The sequence below is a fragment of the Ilyonectria robusta genome, assembly GCF_021365365.1.
Source record: "Ilyonectria robusta strain PMI_751 chromosome Unknown BGZ61scaffold_142, whole genome shotgun sequence".
Taxonomy (NCBI): domain Eukaryota; kingdom Fungi; phylum Ascomycota; class Sordariomycetes; order Hypocreales; family Nectriaceae; genus Ilyonectria; species Ilyonectria robusta.
This window is the reverse complement of record NW_025764576.1, coordinates 1-22,742: the sequence shown is the minus strand read 5'-3', so window position 1 is coordinate 22,742 and position 22,742 is coordinate 1. Positions and strand designations below refer to the sequence as shown.

Below are 22,742 nucleotides of genomic sequence, written 5' to 3'. Positions count from 1 at the left end.
GACAATAGGGTTGAAGTCAGAGGGGTTGAATGGAAGCTTCAGGCAGAGACCGGTGGGCAACAACCTTATTGTTCAGCTACTGTTTCTTCTGGTGCTGGGTGTAGCCCTTATTGTTTATTCCTACTATTTGAGATTACTATATGGCTTTGATCTATCTAATGATATTGAGTAAGACTACAAAAAAAAACCAAATAAATATTTTATATATTAAAATAGTAAAAGAATATTAAATTTTTAAAAAGAAAACTAATAATAATATTAAAACTTAAAATATACTAATTTAAGCTTTTTTAAGTATATTATAATATATGTCAGATTGCAGTATATAAACTTGGATGCATAAGCAGTTACCAATTATAGTAGTGCACTACGTTTTTGGCCTGACGGTGTAATCTAACAATATAGTATACTTATAATATTTATATAAAAGGGAAATCTACTATACAGGGGTAATTTCAGAATCTCAGTATTTTCTTATATTCTATAACTGCCTAAATCCCTCACTCTCTGTAGTTTGCACACCCTTCTCTTTTCCTCCTGCATAGCACACCGACTATTATACCTTGATATTCCGGTACTTCCCATCTCCACTGACAAACAAGAAACAAAGCCTTGGGTTCCTCATAATCTCAATTCTACGGTTCCCTTACAATGCCAGACGACGAGAGTTACAGCGAGCCTGATGCCATCATCCTCGATCGAGACGACGTGAGCAACTACAATCCCGACAACATTCTCCCCAAGTCGATAGAAGAGATCAAAAAAATTCGAGAATGGCTTGAGCCAACGTCTTATACTATTGCTGGCGGCGAGTTCCGCAAGCATCTTGCGTCCCACGCACCGGGGACCGGACAATGGCTTGCCTCTACCGACCAGTATCAGCGATGGCTTCGAGGAGACGATGAGTATGGCCTGCTTTGGATTAAAGGCATCCCTGGATCCGGCAAATCAGTTCACGTCGCCAGATTGATTGATGGCCTCGCTAGAGAAAATCCTGGCTGTCCAGTGCTGTTCTTTTTTTTTTCGACAGATTATCTCTGCCAACCATAAACCGCAGGCTCTTCTCCGGGATTGGATGGACCAAGTTCTTCGATACAGTCCACCACTGCAACACCAGCTTTTGACGTATATCGATGATGAAGTACCACTGAGCTCATTGTCCATTGAAGACCTGCTCAAAGATCTGCAGATGGCATTCCGAGCTCTGCCTGACAAGGTCTTCTGCATTGCTGATGCGCTCGATGAGATGGACACTGGGAATGAGGCATTCCTTCAGGCAATCGGGTCGCTTAGCCAGTGGAGGCCGCACAAGGTGAAGGTCTTGATCTCGAGTCGACCTGTTCCAAAGGTCGAGGTCCATCTCCGCCAGATACCAGCCTTCCATATCCGCCTTGAGGAGCGACTAGTTGATCTTGATATCTCGACTTATGTGAATTCCGCGTTGTCAGAGTCTCATATCCCTAAAAGCGAGTGGAGTGAAATCGCAAACGCCATCCCCGGTCGAGCGAACGGTCTCTTCCTATACGCAAGGCTAGCTATGGAGGCCTTCCTCGAGCCAGGTGCCCACATCGAGACCGTGTTGGCACACCTTCCTTTAGATCTTAATGTTCTTTATACCGATCTATTGCAGGAACATGCCAGGCGCTCTGGTATATCCTCGAGTGTTCAGCGCCTTATCCTCCAGTCTGTCACGCATGCGACAAGGCCGCTACGACTACTCGAACTCGCCGAGATGTGCAGGGTAATTAACTCTGTTGGTTCGGGCCGAGATCTGACGGCTATGAAGGACCTTATCAGGACTGCGTGTGGGCCCCTTCTAGAGATCTTACCGGACGAGACAGTGTCAGTTGTTCACCATTCCTTCACCGAGTACCTTAAAAGGACTACGCGAGGCGATGATAAGAGCGGCTATCCAGTGCTGCGTCCCGGACCGTCTCACGCTCAGCTCGCTTTATCATGCCTGCGGTATTTGCTGGTGACTTGCTGTCTTGATGAAGTCGAGATCACAATTGATGACACTGACGAGAGTCCGGGCTACGATGACAACTCGCAATGGTGGGGCAACTCCGACTCGGTTTCACATGACATACGCGAGCTACGTATCAGGTTTCCTTTCTTTTTCTATGCTACTCGCAACTGGCACTTTCACATTCGAAGTTCCGAGGCAGACTCTTATGCGCAAGATGAGATCAACCAGGTCCTCGAGCAGTTTCTCAGCGTCGATAAGACTATCAAGGCATGGCTCGAAGTGGTATGGCCTGGCTATGCATCGAATGCACGAAAGTTTTCGGCTCTACACCTCGTAAGCAGATTCGGACTCATAGCATATGTAAGGAAGCTTGTTGTAGGCTGGCCTGGGAATGTGAACGCCTGTGATATTACGGGGAAAACACCACTGTAAGCCACTGCTTTACTACCATGGGATAGACTAGCGGAGAATCATGCTAACCCGTCTGTTAGATGGTGGGCTGCTTCCGAGGGCCATGCTGCTACAGTCGGCGAACTGATTGCTGCAGGCGCTGATCCAAATCCTCTCGATAACTCCATTGGGAGAAAGCCACTGCATGAAGCTGCTAGTAAGAATCATCACACGGTTGTCAAGGTTCTACTAGAGGCTGGTGTCGACCCTCTGGCACCACCAAGTCCTAGCGACGAAGAGAAGGCCAAGAAGCATTGCAACTGGAACATCCAAAAACCGGCCCTCGAATACGCATGTGAACACGGGCATGTCGAGGCAGTCAACGCATTCTTGCCACATATTGACCTGACAGCGATGCAGGGCAGCCTGACTTGGGCTGCACTCGCGGGGCAACCCCGAGTAGTCACATGCATGCTGTCACAGCCTGGCATAGAGATCGACTATATGGATCATGGTAGCACTGCTCTGTTCAGGGCTTGCTGGAACAGAGACCTGGCTACTGTAAAGGCTTTGCTTGAAGCTGGAGCCAACCCAAAGCTGTTGAACGAGTGGGGGGAAGCTTCAGAGCCGAAGCAGCCAGAAGCCTCGAATTCCCAATTCACATATCTCCATGCGGTCTGTGGCCTACCAGGTGGATCGGATTCCCATCATGACTGGGACGATGATGACAGTTGCGAGATGGCCAGACTTCTCATCAAGCATGGCGTTGATATTCATCATCAGGCAGAGGATGGATCAACTGCCCTGCATTGCGCCGTCGAGAAGTCCTATTATCTAGCCCGACTTCTTTTGGAATCCGGAGCCTCAGTTCAGGTTGTGGACTCTAAAGGTCGGACGCCGCTTCATCGCTGCCGGGTTCCGGCTTGCGTTCCTCTCTTGGTGGAAGAAGGCGGCGCCGACGTCGATGCACAGGACGTGTATGGGAACACACCCCTTCTCGCGACTCTTAGTGAGCACAATCACGATTCCCAAATCCTGCTGCTCTTGGAGTACGGTGCGGATGCTGGGGTTCTTACCTCGGCCGGCGAGAGCACCCTTCACGTAGCCCTCAAATCCCATTACGCGACACCGGTAAGCCCGCTCGCCGTGCTCATGCTGCAATACCACTCCAGAAACGGCTAATCAGAAAAGTAGAACATCGTCAAGGCGCTCCTTGAAAACGGTGTCGACCCGGATAGACGTAATCGCCAAAATGAAACAGCCTTGATGATTTCATTTGGATCTCCAGATGCTGACAAGATCTGGGACTTACTGCTGGCAGCGGGTGCAGATATCAATGCGCGGGACCGTGCAGGACGCACTGCCCTATGGCACCAGATTGCACTCATGCCAAAGGCGAAAGATGACGGTCAAGACTCGCATGATGTTGTTCAGTTTCTTCTTGATCACGGAGCTAACCCCCGTTCGCGAGACTTCAGGGGAAGAACTTTGCTGCATGAGACTATTAAGAAGCGACCATCCAGCTTCAGCTCAAGATCTAGCTCCAGGGACGATACAGACAGTCCGTGGTTCGAGTTTCTGCTAGGTATCGGCCTTTACCATACTATAGTCGATTACGACGGAAACTCACTGCTTCATGAGCTCGCAGCCAGAGAGGCATCAAGGTATCCGTATGTTCGGGAATGGGTGCTTCCGCTATGGGAGCGACTTGTCTGCACCTTGGGTCTAGATGTCGACCAGCAGAATGTGAGTTTTTCTTTCTTTCCCCAAATGTGATTGCTCTTCAGAACAGAACCTGACTAAATGGATGGCGAATGTTTAGCATCTGGGCCGCACCCCCCTCCACATTCTCTCTGATGCATACTCTCGGCCCGGTAAACGTCGCGATGACAAACCTGAGCCTATCGACTTTCTTATCATGCGAATGAAGAACGTAGATATTCCAGACCACACCGGCCAAACAGCATTACACATCGCCTCGACTCGATCGGAGTATTGTACCAAGAAACTCTTGGACGCCGCCCTCAGTCCTCTTGCCACTACTTACGAAGGTCTTACACCATTGCATCTGGCCGCTCGCGCGCAGCAGAGCAACATCGTCGGCATGCTTGTGCGTTCGCTGCAGAAATCATCACACCCGAAGTCACGCACAGATACAGACACCTCTGTCCAGAATGACGCCGATGATAGAGTCGGGACCAATGGCATCAACGCAAGAGATGAAGAGGGACTTAGTTCGCTCTATTACGCTGTCCGAAGCGGGAGGCCTGAGACTGTCAAGATTCTTCTCGAAGCAGGGGCAAATGCCAATACAGGCGGCGATTTGTTCCAAGCCTGCAGTGAATTCGAAGATAATAACGTCTTTCGCGCTGCGACATGCCACGTCAATCATGATCCGCTAACTCAGAGGGAGACTAAGGGAGATGCTTCAGACCCATATGAGGACGCCTCCCCATTCACGTCCGCCAAGCCTGAGTTCTCTGCCATTGAGACTAGCCGACTAGAAGAGATTGTGGCATCGTTAGTTGACTATAGAGTTGACGCCTCCCAGCTCAGATCGAAGGAACAGTCCCATGATGTTGGACTTATCCGTAGGTGTATATGGCACGGCAAGGCGTATACCGCTAGCTGTCTTTTCGACCGAGTTCCCCTTTCTCTCTGGACCGAACCAAGCATGTCAGCCGTTTATACGGCCCTCCTTGCGACGAGCGCCCCGGCGTACGATTCTTCGGTCTCGTCCAGATACTCTATACCAGCTTTGGCCGGAAGGCTAAGCCGCATTGAATTCAACCTCTTCATGCGGTAAGAGAAACGTTTTATATTCGTCTCTTTCTTGTTCATGAGCTAACATAGAGTAGACAAAGGCGGTATCACCTCGTCAAAGAGCTTGCCAAGCGCGGAATGAGATTTCTCCCAAATCCTCAAGCTGAATACCATTTTAGTCACTTTGCGATTCTCGTTCGATTTGGTTTTACCCGGCTAGTCAAGAGGATTGGGATGATTGAGGCGGAACGTGCACTCGGTCAAGGTGATTGGCATGCTTTTGGAGATAGTTCCAAAGCGGGGCTCTGGTGCGCCAATCGACCGGCAAACGAGAAGAAAGCGGAGGGAAGAGATCTGCATGGCTTCAACCGATCAGATGAACAAAACATCCCGAAGCCTTTTATTTTGGAAGCAGTCGAGTGTGACCTTCCCAACCTCGATGTTGTCAGATTGCTGGTGGAGGACTTTCATGTCGACGTGAATGAGAGGACCTGGGATTCGGATTATACCGATGAACGCACGCAACTCGCATACGGCGACTCTACGCTTCACTACGTTGCCGAAGGTCTGCACTGGTGGCATGTCCACCAAGCCTTGAAATATCTCCTCAAGGTACCCGGGATCGATTTGAACCTCAGGATCAAGGGCGGTCTGACGCCTCTCCACGTGGCAATCGGAGGCAAAGAGTCTTTCTACAATCTTAAGCCTCGTCCCCATGCTTATGACTCAATGAAACGTCTGCTCAGGGCTGGAGCAGATGTCCACCTCAAGACAAGGAGTGGCAAAAGCTGCCTCACCTTGGCCACGTACGATGTCAAGATGGTACGGCTGCTAATTAAGCACGGAGCCATAATATCACCTGGTGATGTCGTGTCAGCGGTCGAAGCCGGTCGAGTTGATATATTACGCAAGCTTTTGCACGCGAAAAATGAGGATGGACAGGATCCCGACTTGAACTTGGATCCAGCGCTACACGCAGCAGGCATGCTATTCAGAAAGCCGGATCCAGAGGACGGCTTCTGGAGCCCGTCGGTTGACAATGCGATTGTTATTGAGATGATTAGGATCCTCATCGATCACGGAGCGAACCCCCTCTCAAACTACCTCATCCGAGAAAAAGATGACGTCTCATGTGCAAAGCCTGAATACATTCACTTCAAGAAAGGCGAAACGCGCCCCGAGGCAAATGCTGACGATTTGGAAGTGACTTTAATACACCACTTGATTCTGGTAATCAGAGAATTCCAAATTCAACCGTTCCTAGTGCCCGGAATCGACGTCAACCATAGAGATCCAAAAGGACTCACACTCCTGCATGCTGCCTGTAGGAGCGGGGGGATGATCGATAAGCCATTTACCGATGGAGGAAAAGAAACTATCTTCCACCACCTGGTGGCCCTCGGCGCTGATCTTACCGCACGAGACAATCTTGGTCGAACCGTCCTTACATCCCTACTTTGGAGCTACTCGATCACCACACCTGGGTTGAGAGCGACGTTGGACGACATGATTCGCCTAGCGCCGATGCTAGTACATGATGCCGATGACAGCCTTGGCGATACACCGCTGATATATGCTATTCGTCGTGCCGTTGAGTTTGAGGCCGACACAGAGGCTGTGCAGCGGCTTCTATCAACAGGTGCGTCACCCCTTGTGACAAACAAGAACGGCGACGGAGTGCTGCACAAGCTGGCAGAAGATCTCGGCACACCGAGACTCCGTCAACTATTTCGAGATTTGGTCCGTCGCGGAGCCGATATCAACGAGCGCAATTCTAAAGGCGAGACTCCGCTTTTCAAATTCGCTAAGCGATACCCGCAAGACCCCGACAATAGATACAATCGGGACTATTTTAAGCAAAGAGTTCGGGGCGACGCATACGAGGTGCCGCGAGAGCAGGGTGCCATAGCTCTGCTGCAGGAACTAGGCGCCGATTTCTCGGCCAAAGACAATGAGGGTAGAGGGCTGCTACATGTCGCAGCCACCGGGGACGTGGTTCGGTTTCAGGAACTAATGGCCGCTGGATTGGATCCGATGATGGAGAACAATGCGCAACAGACGGCGATTGATGTAGCAGCGGCTTGCTCAAACAATAGTATCCTCGAGATATTTGAGAAGAAGGCAAGGAGGTAGGGGCTATGAATGACAGGGTAACATTGTATCCTGTTCAGTTTCACCGCTGAGGAATGTAAATTCAATGCAGAAAGACCGCTAGCAAGCATCGACTCCAATTATATCTAGAAGTGGAATTCTATATTTGTTGGTCTTGTAATTGCCATAGAGTATAGGAGTATCCGGGTATGCCTGAAGGTATGTTGGCTTTCTCTCGGCCCGCGGCCAGGGCGCATGGGGCAGGCCACGGGGAGAGGAGTCTTAAAGCACTTAAAGAGATATATTTCATAGCGCCCCTTCAACTCTCCGATGCAAAGTTTTGAAAAAGTAACACTTAGAGCAGAGTATGATCTCCTATGTATCCCGTACGGCTTCTAATAACTCGTGAGATGAAAAGCTGATGACTATTACCCTCCCTGAAATACAGCCTAGCACAACGGTAGATCCCGATATAGCAGAGCATTCGGGCCTAAACTCCTTTGGCAGCCATAATACATTCTCCTCGTTCCATATAACCTAGCCACGATCTTGGCCAACCCCGAAGCCAGAGCGACAGGTAGGTGTACGTATGGCAATAACGACAGCGTCAGTCAGCAGATGCGCATTACCAGGCTCAAATAATAGGCGATAGGAAGCAACGCAAATGTTAGTTTTTTGCAGGCATTCGCCCGTGTCGGCCCGCCAGATCCGGACTGTGTCGTCATCTGAGGCCGAGGCGATCAGTGCAGAGTCATGCGAGAAGGCCACAGAGGTATCGAAGCTGCTATGGCCCTCCAGCGCCTGCAGACATTGGCCCCAGTCGCTGTCTACCTTCGGCTTGAGGGTTATCCATGATGCAATCTCGGCGTTGAAACTAGTCCGCACTTTGCTCCTTTTAGGTGCAAAGGCAAGCAGAGAGGAATAAATCTGTAGTGGCGTGGAGTTGATGGCTGACATGTTGGTAAGGATAAAGCGTATAGCGTCATTAAGGAAATCCGAGGTCTGCTTGCTATTCTTAGGCTAGGATGAGAGTCAATCAGTCTATACACCACTATTCTCATATAATATACCTGAAGGAGTGATTGTAACGTCTTAATGAGACTAATGCTTTCTGAAGTTCTGCTAATATAGCTCAATGCTTCCATCCAATAGAGGAAATAGCTTGCAAGGAACTCGTGGGCTTGTCCGCCATCGGCAAGGTGAACCCTCGCTTGCTGCATATGGTATACCCAATAAAGGTAGGCATACTGAACTGCTGCTGGAAGACAAGCGTATATCTTCTGGGACTCGACAGAGGATTGAGGTGTACCAGGGGCTTTAACACTACATACGTCCCGTTTGAGACAGCCCATGATCCGCAGACAGTTGGCTGCTACCTCTATGTGAGCTTGTCTTTCGTCGATCCAAAATGGGTTCTTGTCGCGCTTCTCGGGGTCGACGAGGAAATCGCGGAACGACAGATGCAGTAGTCTCACAGGTGCCATTGGCGAAGACGGAATGCTTAAGACGGAATGAAGTGAGTCTAGCTGATTATCGATTATATGGACAGGGGCATTGAGGAGCTGCCCGAGCGTAGATGTCTAAAGGGGATTAGCTAGAATAGCGATAGAGCCGACGATGTCCCGGAACTGTTGAAGGAGGTAATCTCGCTTCCTAGAGGGCAACCCTGTCGTGAACTTGTTTAAGATTGGTAGATATTTTGCATCGAGTTGCGACTCCTGGCTTCTTGTTTGATAGAGTAGGACATCTCTCAGCTACTCGTCGGGGCTTCCGCATCTACGATCGGAGATGAAGCGGCAAGCGGTTGCAGTAAAGATGAAAAGAGGAACCGCCATCCTCTAAAGAGCCTGGATATTTGACCGGCCTGGCTAAAATGGTGGTAGGCTCCGTTCCTCAGGTACAGAAGCATTGTAATCGTCTCGGATCGTTCCGAGTTCATGTTCCAGAAATACGCATATGTCGTGCTCGATTACTAGCGGCGATATCTCATGGAGAATCAAGTCTTGATATGTGTCCTTGGCGATGCTAAAACCTAGACGGATCGGCAGCTCTGGCCTGCTAGTGACGAAGATTTTCAGTCTTAAAGACTGCGAAACCTGCGCGCTCGAGAACAAGTTGATAACAAGTCTGATATCGTCATCCTCTTTCCATTCATCTAAGGCATCGACGATAATAACAAGCGGGTCATTCCCTGCGGAGCCCGGTTGTATCTTTAATAGAGGCTCGATGATGAGCTTCTTGAACTGTTCCCGTACTGCTGTCCCGAGAAGGTTGGGGTCGGCTTCAATCGCGTCCTTGATCAAAAGCGCTAAGCTCGGTTCTCTCATGGCAAGTTGGGAGGCTATCGTCGTCAAGAATTTAGATAGTCCCCTTCGATCCGTCTCTCCTCTCTTGAAGAAGACACTAGCGCCAAGGTGACCTACAATGGATAATGAGCGAGCAATGGAGCGGGATATGGTAGATTTTCCAGCTCCTGCTATGCTATTAAGCCAGAATATAGTTTTTGCACTAGGATCGTCAACCCATTTCGATATGTCATCAAGGAGCTCGACTCTGGTGTTCGGTAGACAGGTTAGGTTATACTCTTCGGCGTGAGAGTTAAAGGCGGCGCCATCGGCAACAGCAAGTTAATTAAGTATCGTTCTTTAATCTATGTTAAAAATCACAACACTAGTAGTGATTATATTAGCCTATAGCCTCATAACTGCTAGATGAATTACAGCATACGTCTAGTCAACCTACAACGCTGATGATATAGCCTGGGCGCAACGCGTGACATCATGGACAGCGCTTTCCACGCCTTTGCTCTTGAATGGCCACTTCAAAGCGTGAACACCGACGCAGCTCATCACCTTGCAGGTTGTTCCGGGACGGAGTTCCTCTTCTATACTTTGGAGTTTCAGCATACTGTCCTTAAACGCGGTGACAAGTTCGCGGGAAGTCTTGAGTTTCGTGCTATTAGCCCTCCCGAGAAGCTGCTAGATATTCGTTAAGATAGTTTTTAGATTGGTGATTTCTTGCAACAAGCGATCGATATCATCTTTAGCGCTGTTGGTATCTTTAGAGTACTGGAAGCAGAGCGAGGCGACTTTCGCTGACAAGTCGATGACCGCAATGACGCTACCGGCGACACTTAGTCCATCCATGATTACTAGGTCGATCGTGCGAACTTGTTGCTCCGTCTAGTATGTCCGCGGAGCTATGGAGTTGATGCGAAGTTTGCAGAAGGCTCCAGCTTCACATCGGGGAAAGCTATTAGCGCAAATTTGGGTACTAGGATTGAATGAATGACAAGGCTAAAGTTAAGGTATTTGGGCTTAGAACCACCACGCCGTAGGAAAAAGGGATAAGAGAGGGGGATGTAATCTTCGCTCAGGTATTGGGCGAGTATATCGACTGGAGCTTTGCCTTGAGGAACAAAGAGAGGAACGAACGAAGTAACGAAAGGTTTTATGCCGCCATCTTTTTCCGGGCCTTAAAATTACCTAACTCTTTTAATTAAAAGTTTTACCCTGAAAACTCATGCCTCAGCGCCTGACTAAACCTGTTATACTATTGTTTTTTTATAATATGTTATATCTTATATAATATAAATAAAAAGATAAAATAACTAATTATAATAGGAAATAAATATATATTTTATATTAATAGCTTAAAAAAGTTAGAAAATATTAAAATTAAAATTAATTATATTATTAAATATTAGCTTTAATTTTATTAATATATTTTTATTTTATAATATTTTTTATTTATATTTTATTTATATTTATTATTTTATTTTTTTAATTATTTTTTATTTTTATTTTTTATTTTAATAAGCTTTATTTTTTTATTTTTTTTATTTTTTTTATTTTTTTTATTAATTAATTATTATAGTTTTTTTTATTATAGTTATATTATTAAATATTTTATTATTAATAAAAAAACTAATATTTAAATTTACTATATATTTCTTATATATATTATAATTTTTAAAGTTTAATTTTAAATTTAAAGTTAATTTCTTTTAAAAAAAAACTTTTATTTAATTTTTTTAATTTAATTTAATTTTAATAAATTATTATAGCTTAGTTATAATTTATATTAAATTTTAAATATAACTTTACTTTTTTTAATTTTTTAAAATAAAATATAATTTAACTATTAATAATTACTTTATAATTATCTTTAATTATTAATAATTATAATTACTATATAAATAATTATATTTAATTATATTAAATATATAAATAACTAAATAATATATATTTACTATAAATAGCTACTTAACTATTAATATAATTTAATTACCTTAATTACCTTAACTTACTATATATTACTATACTTAACTATTACCAGATATAATATTTACTCTATAAGTAATACCCTAACTACTCTGCTAATATAAACCTACAGTTTATCCACCAGCAACCAGCCTTCTGCCTACCCTAGACCACATCTACAGCAGACTAGAAGACACAACCGTTACAATATACACACATCCAATAAGACGCCTCACAGAATCAGGGCTCGTGACAAATGCCAACGGGTAAGATGACGAATTTCCGTTGCCATCTCTCCGGGTCCTGGACTCTCATCCCCCTCACGATTAAAGCCAGGCTATAATTACTTTTCGCTCCTCTCCATTCGCTTCATGGTACGTGTTTAAACGATGGCATCCAACACCATAGCCGAGATCTCTCGCCTGGATCTCAAAGACGTCATACTCCTCCTGTGGCGTCAATTACTGACGTCAGGTACAACTGGATCGAGAGACCTGCACCCACCAATGTTCTTCCGGGTAGTCCACCTCTTTGGTCCGCCCCAAAAGTTCCTAGACAGCTGAAGAAGGACTCCGGCCTCATTTACGTCGACCAAAATGCGGCTCGACATATCCGAGATCAATGTTATCAATGTTGGGTTTCGGGTTTCGGGTTGGGACGTGTTAACAAAGGGCAAAACAATACCATAAAGTGGACAAAAAATACGCCACGAGGATGCACAATATAAAATGAAATAGATTGATGGGGAAGTGTCAACTCATTCAGTTAAATTAAATTAGACTATTTTATTCCTTTAGCAAGCTTTTTCTTCATGTATGTATATTTTCCATCCGGGCGGCCGTATGGAAGGTAAAGTCCACTATTGGGGCACAGGACGTGCTGAGCTAAGATATTCAAAGTTGCTACCGCCTCATGGCTCAACCAGTCCTCTTGCAGGGTCAGAGTTAGGGTTATGGGCTCTTCCCCTGACTTCATTAGCGTCTTTTTCATTTATATGGAAATTTCCAACGGCGTCAAGAAGACGCTGACGTAACATTCAGGTTAGAAAACTCAACTATACTAGAATTGACATAGTCAGTGTACAGTAGGCATGTTGAGGGGTATCAAAATCAAGTCGTTGAAGATAGCTAAGATCAAAACAGATGCACCAAAATCTGACCATTTCTGAATCTCCCAGTCTACGCTAACCATTGACTTCGCTAACTGACCACCCATTCAGTCGGAGCTTCACGAAACGTTCTAGCTCAGTAGAACCATCCTCCCGAACACCATGTTCTTCTAGGTCCCGCAGTAATCTGTCGATATATTCCCCCGCAGCAGAGAGGTGGAGAATATGAGCAATGGCGCTATGGATCGCGAGTAACCGAGGCGAAGGAGGATCTATAGTTCGCGATTCTGTAAGATAGAGCGTTCGAGTGACGGGGAGTAGGTCCTTTAAAATCCGCGGCGGGAGGAAGGTATCGATGCGGTAGGTGTGCGGTTGTTGGTCAACGGGCTCGAAAAAAATTTGGAATTCGCCGAACCAGCGATGCAGCCTATGAGTAAGGGTCATCGCATTACGAGGTCGATCGATTTCAGTTCCTTCAACCAGGAATGCGACCCCGCTGTCGAACATATTGAGAATCGCCAGTGCCGCTTCCTTAGAAGGGTCCTAGAAGAATGGTCATTAGTACCGAGGACGCTTTGTGAAATGAGAGCTCATACCAATTGCTTGCTTGCATTGACCTGAGTGAGTGAGTGTGGCAGGATATGTGCCACCTCGAGAGAGTCGAAGGGCTCCTCCTCCGCAAGAGGGGTTCCATCGTCGTCTCGAGCCACACCACCATGTCTACGGGCATCGTCCATGCGCCTGAGCGCCTCGGTCTCGTCAAACCAGCGTGATATAACGCAACGATGGCGATCACGGAACAGACAGGCGCCCCGAAGAGCTGATACGCGTTCTTGGGTTCCAAGAAAGTTTTGCCCTTCTCCTCCTTGCGCTCTTTGGACTGCCGAGTGGGATGCAGGGGACGGTTGGGGAGTCTTCCTGGTAGACGCCTTCACTATGAGAGCGATGGTTAGTGATCATCAGATGAAGATGGTGAGAGCCTACATGGCAAGAAGAAGTTTTCGAACAAATACTCCGCAAAGTTGAACAAGGAATCGCGGAGCTTGGCCTGTCGGTCTGCATCACCCAAGTCGATATCCTCATCCCCATCAATTGGAAGATCCGCGGACTCAAAGAATGCACGCAGGAAGTTGCCCTTAGATTCCTCAGAGCGCGCATACTCGTGGGTGAGCCGGACAAGTTTCACTCGGTCGTATCCCTTGCTGCTGCCATCGGGAACGTCGAAGTGGTTGACCAACTGATTGAATCGGCGACTGGCTGAGAGGCGCTGAGCCGAGGTCAAGGGAGGCCGTGTGGAGAAATCGATTATCCCTTCGAGGGATGATTGACGACGATGTAGAGCCGCTGCGGGCTGCATCGCGATAAGGTCATGAGGTCGTGTCCGCGATAGCGCAAATATTTGTGAAGAAGTTTGTTGATGTAGACTTTGAGGCGAGGATAATAACTGCTTCAAGGAAAGTGAGGAATGCCATACTGCTCCGGCGCTAGTCGCCCCGCTTGCACCAAGTCCACTGAGGTGACTCCGAAGAATAGCCGAAAAAGGACCTCACCAGGCCTGAGCAAAAAAACCTTGACGGCTGATCCCGCAAGACTTCATCATTCATGAGGCGCGAGACGGTAAACGCGCCGGCTTAACAATGTCGCCTAATCTCACTCGCATGTTTCGGGTGCCATGGAAATCAGTCCTTCTTCCCCTATCCGCGCTTGGCGGTTTTTTTCTTCTCTATCGCTTCAGATACAACTTGAGACATGACCCGAACTATATTTCCCCTGAACCCGAGCAACGCGACACCAACGACCAAGACACTATCCAACCCCGAGTCAACATGCCGGCATAATGCTAGAACCTAAGGGAGGGAAATAAGAAAGGCAATAGAAGCTAAAATTGAGGCGATAGAAGGGCTAGGTCGGCCTCAACAAGTGAGTGATTCCATAACTTGAGGGGTTTTAGAAATGGAAAAGAGATTGAGCCATGCAATTCAAGAGCGAGAAGTTAAGGGAGGTGAGAGAAATACGCAACCGTGACGCGTACGTATATGTCCGCTTTATCACTATTGGTACGGCCAGGCTGCCCCTTGCGTTTGTGCCTCCTGTCCAATCCTGGGCCGCTGCACATGGTTCTCAAAACGGGTTATCCTTATCTCAAAAATGTTGTCGCTCCGGCACAATGCGGGGACAACGTATGTATCTAGCGGTTACAGCATCTGTAGGACTGATATGCATCTGCGGTTGGTCTTGCTCATTAGTCGAACGGACTGGCTCTGATCGCTTACAGTAAAACAAGGATCTGCTTCCTGGACCCAGGAAAGACGTCGGCTACGGAGGCATTGCTGCAGATGCACCACAGGTGTTTGCCTGATAACAGAGTGGGAAAGGATCGATCGAATCGCCCAAACAGAGCCGGCACCAAAGGCTCAAATCGAGCCGCCGTGACGGAGAACTGTCAGGGTTAGACTATCAGGGTTACATGGCGGCTTGTCGATGAGGGAACCGTGGATGGGAATGTAGTGACCGTCGATTGACAATTCTGCTTCACGTCACAGCTGCCTCGAGTATTCTTAGCATCGACTTGTCAATCGTCGGCGCCTATATTTGTGAAGTAGGCAAGGCGAGACGACGGGTAGAAAGTTACTCTACAGCCAATAAGTATTATTCAGACACAGAATCCATCATATTCCAAAAGTCATCACCGAACATAAACTGCGGTGGTACTTCCATTAATGATTCCATATTCACGTCTCCAAACAGTTCGGCCCCATCTAGAGAAATGAGGTCGTGCAAGGGTTGCGGTGGATGTAGAGCGAGTACATCTTCCGGCACGGCCGCCCCAGAACTCATGTGACCCAGGATGTCGCTCGGCATCTCTGACGAAGTTCGTACATTCATCTTTACGGTGAGCTCTCGCAGCACATGATGCGCTACTTTGGCCAGCTTGTTCATCGTCCCCATCGCGTCCAATCTTGCCAGACCCCACGTAACACATTGGACTGCAGATTCAAGCCAATCTCTGTTTTCGTGCGGGAAGAAGATGTAGATGGTTGCAGTGAGGACCATGGCGTCAAAAGTGGCGAATACTAGATTGAAGGGGAGATATTCTCGGGGCTCGTTCATAGCGAACAGGCGGCTCTGCGAGTCCAAGACCTTGAGGGCTGCCCTGAGTGCCTCGCACCTGCTATCAGGTGCTGAGAAGATGAAGGGTCTGTGCAGCGTGAGGAGAGCGAAATTGACTTCGGTGACAAGGGTTTCGCGGGCCGCAGGAAGCCAGGGGATCGAGAATCTGGCTTGGCTGATATCAGGCTCTTGTCGAGCCCATATCGGAAGGTTGGCCACGGCTCTGGTAATAGAAGAGTGAATGCTGTGAACAGCCGACAGCTGCTCAACGTTGGAAAGAGGCGATCTCTCTAGACCATGAATGTCTTGCAGATATCTATAGGCGACGCGGTAGCCGAGCAGAACGAACGAGAAAGGGTCAGGGACACAGTCTCTTCCCTGGGTCTGGGGCAATATTTCCTGGCCATCCAAGAAGTAAATGATGCTTTCGGGATTAACCTTGGTAGACATGGGTCTGCCGAGTACTACTCCCATATGGGCGTCCCATAGGTGTAGAAGTAGCCAAGTTCTCATACCCAGCTCGGAATCTTGAGAACGACTTCCTGAATTGGGAATATGATCCGGCTGCCTTTCGGGAATAGGTTCCTCTAGGTGTAGTCCGATTTCCTGGGCCTCTCGGATCGTTCGCCCCAGTATATGCCATGCGTCCACAACCGAACCCAGGCTCTTCAAGATGGACGTTCTGAGAAGCCCAGCTTGTAGCTTCACCAAGTCTATATCCTTGCTGCACAGAAATGAGGCAATAGCCTCTCCTGATTCGCTGTACTCAGTGGCCAGGTCCGCGAACGTCATATCTGGTGCGTGTTTCAAGTCGCACAGGTCGTGGCTTTTCGTTACAGGAACGAACAGAACAGAATGCGCTAGGATCTGAAATAGCAGCGCAGGAAAGGCGCGGAGCTCCTGCGGAAGGCTCCAAGGGCCATTACTGACGACGGCGTATGGGAGCTGGGTCCACCATGAGAGCCTTTCAGTGAAGGAAGCCTCGTCAATAATGTCGTAATACCAAGCAATGTCAGTGAAGAAAGACTTGATTAATATGTCAGTGTGTCTTTTGGTAGGTAGCCGACGAAGGAGGCTCTGGTATCTAGAGATGGCTCCGTCTTGTGGATGATCCGGCTGGTCGCTCAGAGCATGTTCTGGAGTACCAGTCATCTTTATGAGACTCATTGTCCCGGTAGCAGTGCTAGACGAGTAGCCTAGGCGGGTAGACACGCCTCCGCCGGTGAGGCTTGATGGCGTTCCGGATTCTGAAATGAATGCTGTGGATTGACGGTCCACTATATTTCGGACAGAGACGCTGCCACTTGCAGACTCGTGAGCTACCACCATGTCCGCCAATGTATGTTCAACCGTAGGTGCGTATATACAGAGGTGCTTTCAAGTCAGAAAGGGTCAGCTAATGGAGATTTAAGCGTCAATACACAGCAACACCAACCACTTTGTCTCTTTTGGAGCAGTTTGAACATGGTCGTAAGCGATCGCACTAGAATATGATTTGTTAGTCTTTGGGTAGCTGTACAAAATGCCCCGCACACTGACGTACTTTCTGTTTGCGTCGATGGCACTCATTACAGGATATCATCGGTCGCCTTCGCTTTTGCTGCTGCTGATCGACGCCATCTGGTTCGGAAGAGTCCGGAGGTTGCATGATGAATTGACCTCTGAATGAGGCGTTTGATGGTCTCAATGCTAAATGTTGTCAGGAGGAGGTTCATCAGTGCCATTCCGTTACCGTTAACCCTAACTCTCTTCGGTCGATCCACGTGACACAACATGTTGGCAGACGGAGGGATCCGGTCCGGCCGGATGGCTAAGGTCTTGGAGACCGTAGATGAGGGAAATTCCTCGCCGGTCAAGATGATCAACAACACAGTCAATCTATCAGTTATAACGACGTTATTAAGATCGTAAATATTATCATTTTCAATCAGCCTAAATTAGCATCATTGATCGTACATTTCGCTGTGCCAAAGACCCCCAACTCAGACCGTCAGACCCCAATTACGGGATCACGAGATCTGACACAATCACCACGGCCATCATCAATAGCTGAAAGTACAGCCTCTTGCAGAACATCAACACTCTAGCTCACAGCGTGTGGTCACTATCAAATTTACCACTGTAAGAGTTGGAGGGTCGGGGTGGCCATTGGGTAGCGAAAGGTTTGGTTTGGAGATGCATTGCGGGGGATTCAATATCATCAACCAGCAAATTCGACTAGTTCAGTAGTAGTAGTATTTTCTAGCTAGCAATTTATTTGCCTTCATTTCACACCTTCACACCTTCAAACCAGGCCGCAATCTCGCCAACATTGCGATCCACACAATCTGGCTGCTCGTAGTGCTGAAAGTGCGATACATCATTGTCCCAGATCAACTTCTTGTTCTTGGTCGGAATCGACTCGAAATGTCTCTTTGCCGCAGGTGCATTCATACAATTGTCTCCGTGAATCACCAGCGCCGGTTTGTTGAGTCTAGCCACCCCAGGCACAGTTGTGTAGTCAAAGTGATCCAGATCACTCATTACCGCATACCGGTTCTCGAAGCCCTTGAGAGTCCATGCGCCGTACCACGACCACGCAACAGGTCCTGGAAGGCCAGCGAGTGAGCCAACATCCGGATCAGCCACTTTGGGGTCAACAAGAGGCTGGTAGGTGACCTCGCCCGTCTTTTCGTACAGGGCTTTGGCATCCCTGGCTCGCTGCATACGCGCTTGGTAGAGGGCTTCCCCCTGCTCGGGTGTGGGCATCTTCAGAGCTCCTACATCGACGCCGGGCTCAAGATTGACGCAGCCAGTGCAGATCATCCAGACGTCTGTCTCGTGATCGCGATAGTACCCCGTGACGGAGGCGACGGCGACGACACGGTCATCATACGACGCAACATCCAAGCACTCAGGACCGCCTTGGCAGACACCAACGAGGAACAATCTCTTGGCATCAACATCGCCTCTACCGGCGAGGTAGTCGAGGCCGGAGACGACGTCTTCATTCTTCATCTTGGGATTTTCCAGACGCCGCGGCTGACCGGTGCTTTCTCCGACAGTGCGAGGGTCAAAGATCAAGGCGGCATAACCTTCATCAGCGAGCCGCGAGGCATACTGCAATGGAGCTTGCTCCTTGACAAATGAATAGGGGCCGAGAACGACAACACCGGGCGGGTTGGTGACGCTCTTGGGCTTGAAGAGGATGCCGACGATGGTCTCCCCGTGAGATGGGTAGGTCACCTTCTCGGTAGTATAACGCCCGTGGAAGCCCATTGTAGTAGTGGAGGCCGATTTGTTTGTATGAATAGAGGGCTAAGATGGTGTTGCTGATATCATATTGCCGGCTGTTAATCAAGGCTGGGATGACAGCAACATTTATACGTCCATCTTCAAGGGCCTACGCAGGACCTCTAGCCTTCTAGACAATCACTATCTCCTCTTAACTGCGAAACTCAAAATCTATGAAGCATTTTGGCTTTTTCGCTATACTACAACCTGCATCGACAGAGGCGAAGCTGACTCTGTTTGGGCATGCGGCCCCAGTTCTTTCGGCGATATGACCCACTATTTTCGGAGTAGTGGGTCCACTCCCTTCGGCGACAGTGATGATGATCATGGTCAATCATTAGCTTTGGTAGTCTCTACTCTAGAGACTCGAGAGAGTTCGGTAGTATTTGCACGCAGAGACTCTTTGCCGCGGCATCTTAGCTAGTTGAAGACGGAAAATTCCGCAGGTACATGCCGGCAGTGAAGTATGTGTAGGGGCTTTGGGGTCACTAGTACTGGCTGTACGAAAGGCCCCGTGGGGACTCGTGCGGAGATGTGGAGAGGCTCTTGACAGCGTAAGTCCTCATAGAGTGGCACCAGAGCGTGTCACCTCTTGCCATAAATCGTATAGCGGGCCATCCTTCAGATAAAAGAGGTGTTGACTGGACCTATACTGGCCACCCAGGCACTCCAGGTCTCACGTAATACAAGGACCTTTGTCAGGCCCGGCGTGCTTCTGGCTACAACCGCACTGGCGAGGGCATCTTCAGCTGGGGCAGCACCATTCTCCACGACCGCAGGGACCTTGAGCTGTTCCACCTGATCCTTGCTGAGTTTGTCAACAACTGTGGCTTGGACTACTGGTCCCCCTACAGCCGCATTATTCGTGCTGAATCACGTACGGGTCCCCAGGCTTAGCCGCCGAGACGACGAAGACGATAAAACACAGGGACGCAATGGAATGTGTGCAGTGGACATGAGCGCCCCCATCCCCCCTTTCCCCGACGATTTACCTGATGACTTCCCTGATGACTTCCCCGATACGGACGATGACAGAAGGAAGTTTATCAGGGCTGTCGAGACGAGAGGGTTTGCCTTCGTGATGCATCTTTGCGACCCGGAATACGCGAAACCATTCGGGTGGCGTGGGTGACGCGGGTGTGTAGGGGGATGGGTTGCTTGTACGAGACAATGAAAACATCACCGGTTCGTCAGGCACTCCACCAGGCTCACCCCCTCCCGGTACGGAGCAGCAGCCATGCCTGGCGCCGTCTTATTCGCACCGCATGGCGTTGCGGGCTCAGATGCCGACATGTTCGGGGTTCACGGGATTGAGTGAGATTGGATGCTGTCCATGGGTGCCAAGTCCCACGCGGCGACACCTTGACCTCATGTGGGATCTAGAGAGCGTGCATACAAGCTCTAAGCCAAACTCGCTCTCGCTAAGAGACTGCTCACGCACTTCGTTTGTCCTACACGTCGCGACCTTCCAAATTGCGAGTACAGCCTCCGTGTTCTGGATTTGAAATTGAGTGGTGATCTACCCGTGAACGCGAATCTCTCATGAGGGTATGGGCGTTTGACCGGCTTGGGGGCATCGCATCCGAACAGTTCGACATCATGCACCAGAGTTGACCAACTCGTCTGCAGTCGATAGATGACCCTGCTTTGAAGTTAAGGGCCAAGCTATGGTAATTTCAGTGCTCTAAGATTCGCGGGTGTTTGCTGCCTGGATCTAAATAGTATTTAATGGGTCCACGATTATATGCCCTTGGACAAGACAAAATAAAGCCATGGGTAGTAGTATGCCTCGTTGTCGACTGGATCCAGGATTGATGGCAGGTACTGTGTATGCCATTCTTCTTGCATAGCATCACTGAAGTCTTCAGGCCTGAGTCTGACCCATCGTGCCTTGCAATACTCCCAGTATGCAGGGTACCAGCCGGCCTGTCCCCAATCGATGATGGCTTGTACTCTTGGGTTCGGCCCTTGTGACAAGAGGATATTGGGCGGTACGAGATCATTATGTGTAAACATAATGGGCTCTTTGCCGTCGATTCCAATACCGCAAGCCTCGTGAAACTGCTGAACAGCGTCTGTAGACCGAAACGGCCCGACAAGGCCGGGTCGTTCAGCCAAGAGAACGTCATTCAGCGGCTGAATGTCTAAACTACCTGAGAAAGATAATCCGGATCAGCTGAGGACATATGATGTGATTGTGGATTACACTTACCCACGTAACGGTCGTATTTGTCTTGCTTTAGAGCCCTCCACGCCTTTGCCATATGCTTCAACTCCTGGCAAACGGCTTGTCTCTCGACTTCACTCATGGCACTCCATCTGTCTTGCAATGTCTCTCCATCCATCAGAGACATGTATATAAATATCTGATCCGCATCCTTAGTCCAACCAAAGACCTCGGGTATAGGGACTTGGCCTTGCAGGAGATCGCGCACTGCTCTTTGAGTTTGCGCCTCGGTAATAGTCACGTCACCTCCGTACTTGACGAGCAACCCTAGGGATGGGATCGCGACAGGCGTTGGGCGATCAAAACTTGCAGCTCTGGCGCTGCCTGACGCCCTGCCTATTGCTCGGATCTCGTCCGGTGAGGGGAGCGAAGTCGCGCGTTACTCTTGGAAAAAGCTGGAGTCGGGGAAGATCTTCATCTGGTGGAGATCGAGAGGTTTGCGGTAAAGGGGTGGCTTCGGGGCGACAGACCTCGGAATCAATCGTACAGCGTGATGTGGAAAGGTCAGAGAAGATGACTGCATCGTACGCGCGCGTGTATTAGATTTGAGGGGAGCTGCGTTGGCCTAAATATAGCCGGTCTAATCACTGTTACGCGTGGCTTGCTCCTCTGAATGAGCTGGTTTGCCCCCCTAACAATCGGTATCATTAAGCGCTGCTCCACTTACCGCCACCGCATTCTCCAAAGTCCCCTCCAGTCATGGAACGCTGCAGGGTCCCGTTGCATATTTTGCCGCCCAAGAGGTATCAAGGAAATTTGTGAACTGTCAATTACCCCATTTCATGCCGTCGTTAACATACGGCCGCAAAGGCCCAAGAAGAAGAGAGCGTGTATATATAGAGCCGTCTACTCTGCTACAAAAGATTACTACCAGCAGCTGATAATTCTCTAACTGGCTTCATTCTGCTGGCATACGCAATCTTGCCCGTTCTACAAGTATTTGTTTCTTCGAAGAATTTTGGCGTTATTATGCCCTCCCCCAGGAGAACACCCAACCCGCCGGCGCCGCTGCCGCCCCCACTACCACCATCTTTTGGTCAGAATGCCCCCAATGCGGCAGCCCCCAAGCCTCCTGTGGTGGCCTCGATACATCCAGCAGGGGCCTTCTTGGTTGAACTCTTGATTTATAATGGCTCGCCTTTTAAGGATCATTGGGCATACTGGGTCCGCTCACACACTGACCCTGATATCGGAGTTTTGATTTATGCAATGGGTAACGTAATAAATAGCTTCATATTCGAGATCAAGCGGAACCACGACTTCCGAGCAACCGGCAACGTTCTATCTAAGCAAATTCCCCTACAGTAGATTGATAGAAAGTACTTTGATGAGAGGGCTATGTTTAATAATGGTACACGCAAATTGGATAATGCTCCTGTATGTGGGTTCGAGGCGAGTGCATACAAGATTAGGCCTCCTGGGAAGACACTAAATGATAAGGTAAACGCTGCGTTCAGTTTATTTCTCGATTTATAACTTCATCACCTGCTATATAGCTTGAGAAGTCCTCCTTTTTCCCCTTTCCCCCCTCGCATACTTTGTGTTTAT

General features: G+C 48.6%; 6 protein-coding genes across 6 annotated transcripts; 2 read left to right on the top strand and 4 right to left on the bottom strand.

Moving 5' to 3' along the window:
• Nucleotides 1–651: 651 nt before the first annotated feature.
• BGZ61DRAFT_542514 (ankyrin repeat-containing domain protein) lies at nt 652–7,255 on the top strand (the record flags this gene model as incomplete). The annotated part of the gene is made up of 6 exons (XM_046255201.1): nt 652–1,005; nt 1,058–2,397; nt 2,461–3,490; nt 3,554–4,105; nt 4,182–5,161; nt 5,218–7,255. 6 exons carry the CDS (start codon nt 652–654, stop codon nt 7,253–7,255), a joined length of 6,294 nt encoding a protein of 2,097 aa, XP_046093007.1.
• A 5,299-nt stretch (nt 7,256–12,554) lies between these two features.
• BGZ61DRAFT_595283 (uncharacterized protein) lies at nt 12,555–14,030 on the bottom strand. The gene is made up of 3 exons (XM_046256887.1): nt 13,568–14,030; nt 13,180–13,517; nt 12,555–13,126 (listed from the first exon to the last, which is right to left on the bottom strand). The coding sequence occupies exons 1-3, from the start codon at nt 13,938–13,940 to the stop codon at nt 12,659–12,661; spliced, it is 1,179 nt and encodes a 392-aa protein (XP_046093006.1). The 5' UTR covers nt 13,941–14,030; the 3' UTR covers nt 12,555–12,658.
• Nucleotides 14,031–15,232: 1,202 nt separating this feature from the next.
• On the bottom strand, nt 15,233–17,342 carry BGZ61DRAFT_501258 (uncharacterized protein; the record flags this gene model as incomplete). Its single annotated transcript, XM_046251675.1, has 3 exons — nt 15,233–17,068; nt 17,130–17,177; nt 17,238–17,342. The coding sequence occupies 3 exons, from the start codon at nt 17,340–17,342 to the stop codon at nt 15,233–15,235; spliced, it is 1,989 nt and encodes a 662-aa protein (XP_046093005.1).
• A 620-nt stretch (nt 17,343–17,962) lies between these two features.
• Nucleotides 17,963–18,952, bottom strand: BGZ61DRAFT_436511 (Alpha/Beta hydrolase protein; the record flags this gene model as incomplete). The annotated part of the gene is made up of 1 exon (XM_046244023.1): nt 17,963–18,952. The coding sequence occupies one exon, from the start codon at nt 18,950–18,952 to the stop codon at nt 17,963–17,965; it is 990 nt and encodes a 329-aa protein (XP_046093004.1).
• A 1,755-nt stretch (nt 18,953–20,707) lies between these two features.
• Nucleotides 20,708–21,895, bottom strand: BGZ61DRAFT_488153 (kinase-like domain-containing protein; the record flags this gene model as incomplete). Its single annotated transcript, XM_046250078.1, has 3 exons — nt 20,708–21,120; nt 21,180–21,530; nt 21,862–21,895. 3 exons carry the CDS (start codon nt 21,893–21,895, stop codon nt 20,708–20,710), a joined length of 798 nt encoding a protein of 265 aa, XP_046093003.1.
• Nucleotides 21,896–22,080: 185 nt separating this feature from the next.
• BGZ61DRAFT_549343 (uncharacterized protein) lies at nt 22,081–22,628 on the top strand. Its single transcript, XM_046255428.1, has one exon. It carries the CDS (start codon nt 22,164–22,166, stop codon nt 22,500–22,502), a length of 339 nt encoding a protein of 112 aa, XP_046093002.1. The 5' UTR covers nt 22,081–22,163; the 3' UTR covers nt 22,503–22,628.
• The last annotated feature ends 114 nt before the right edge of the window (nt 22,629–22,742 follow it).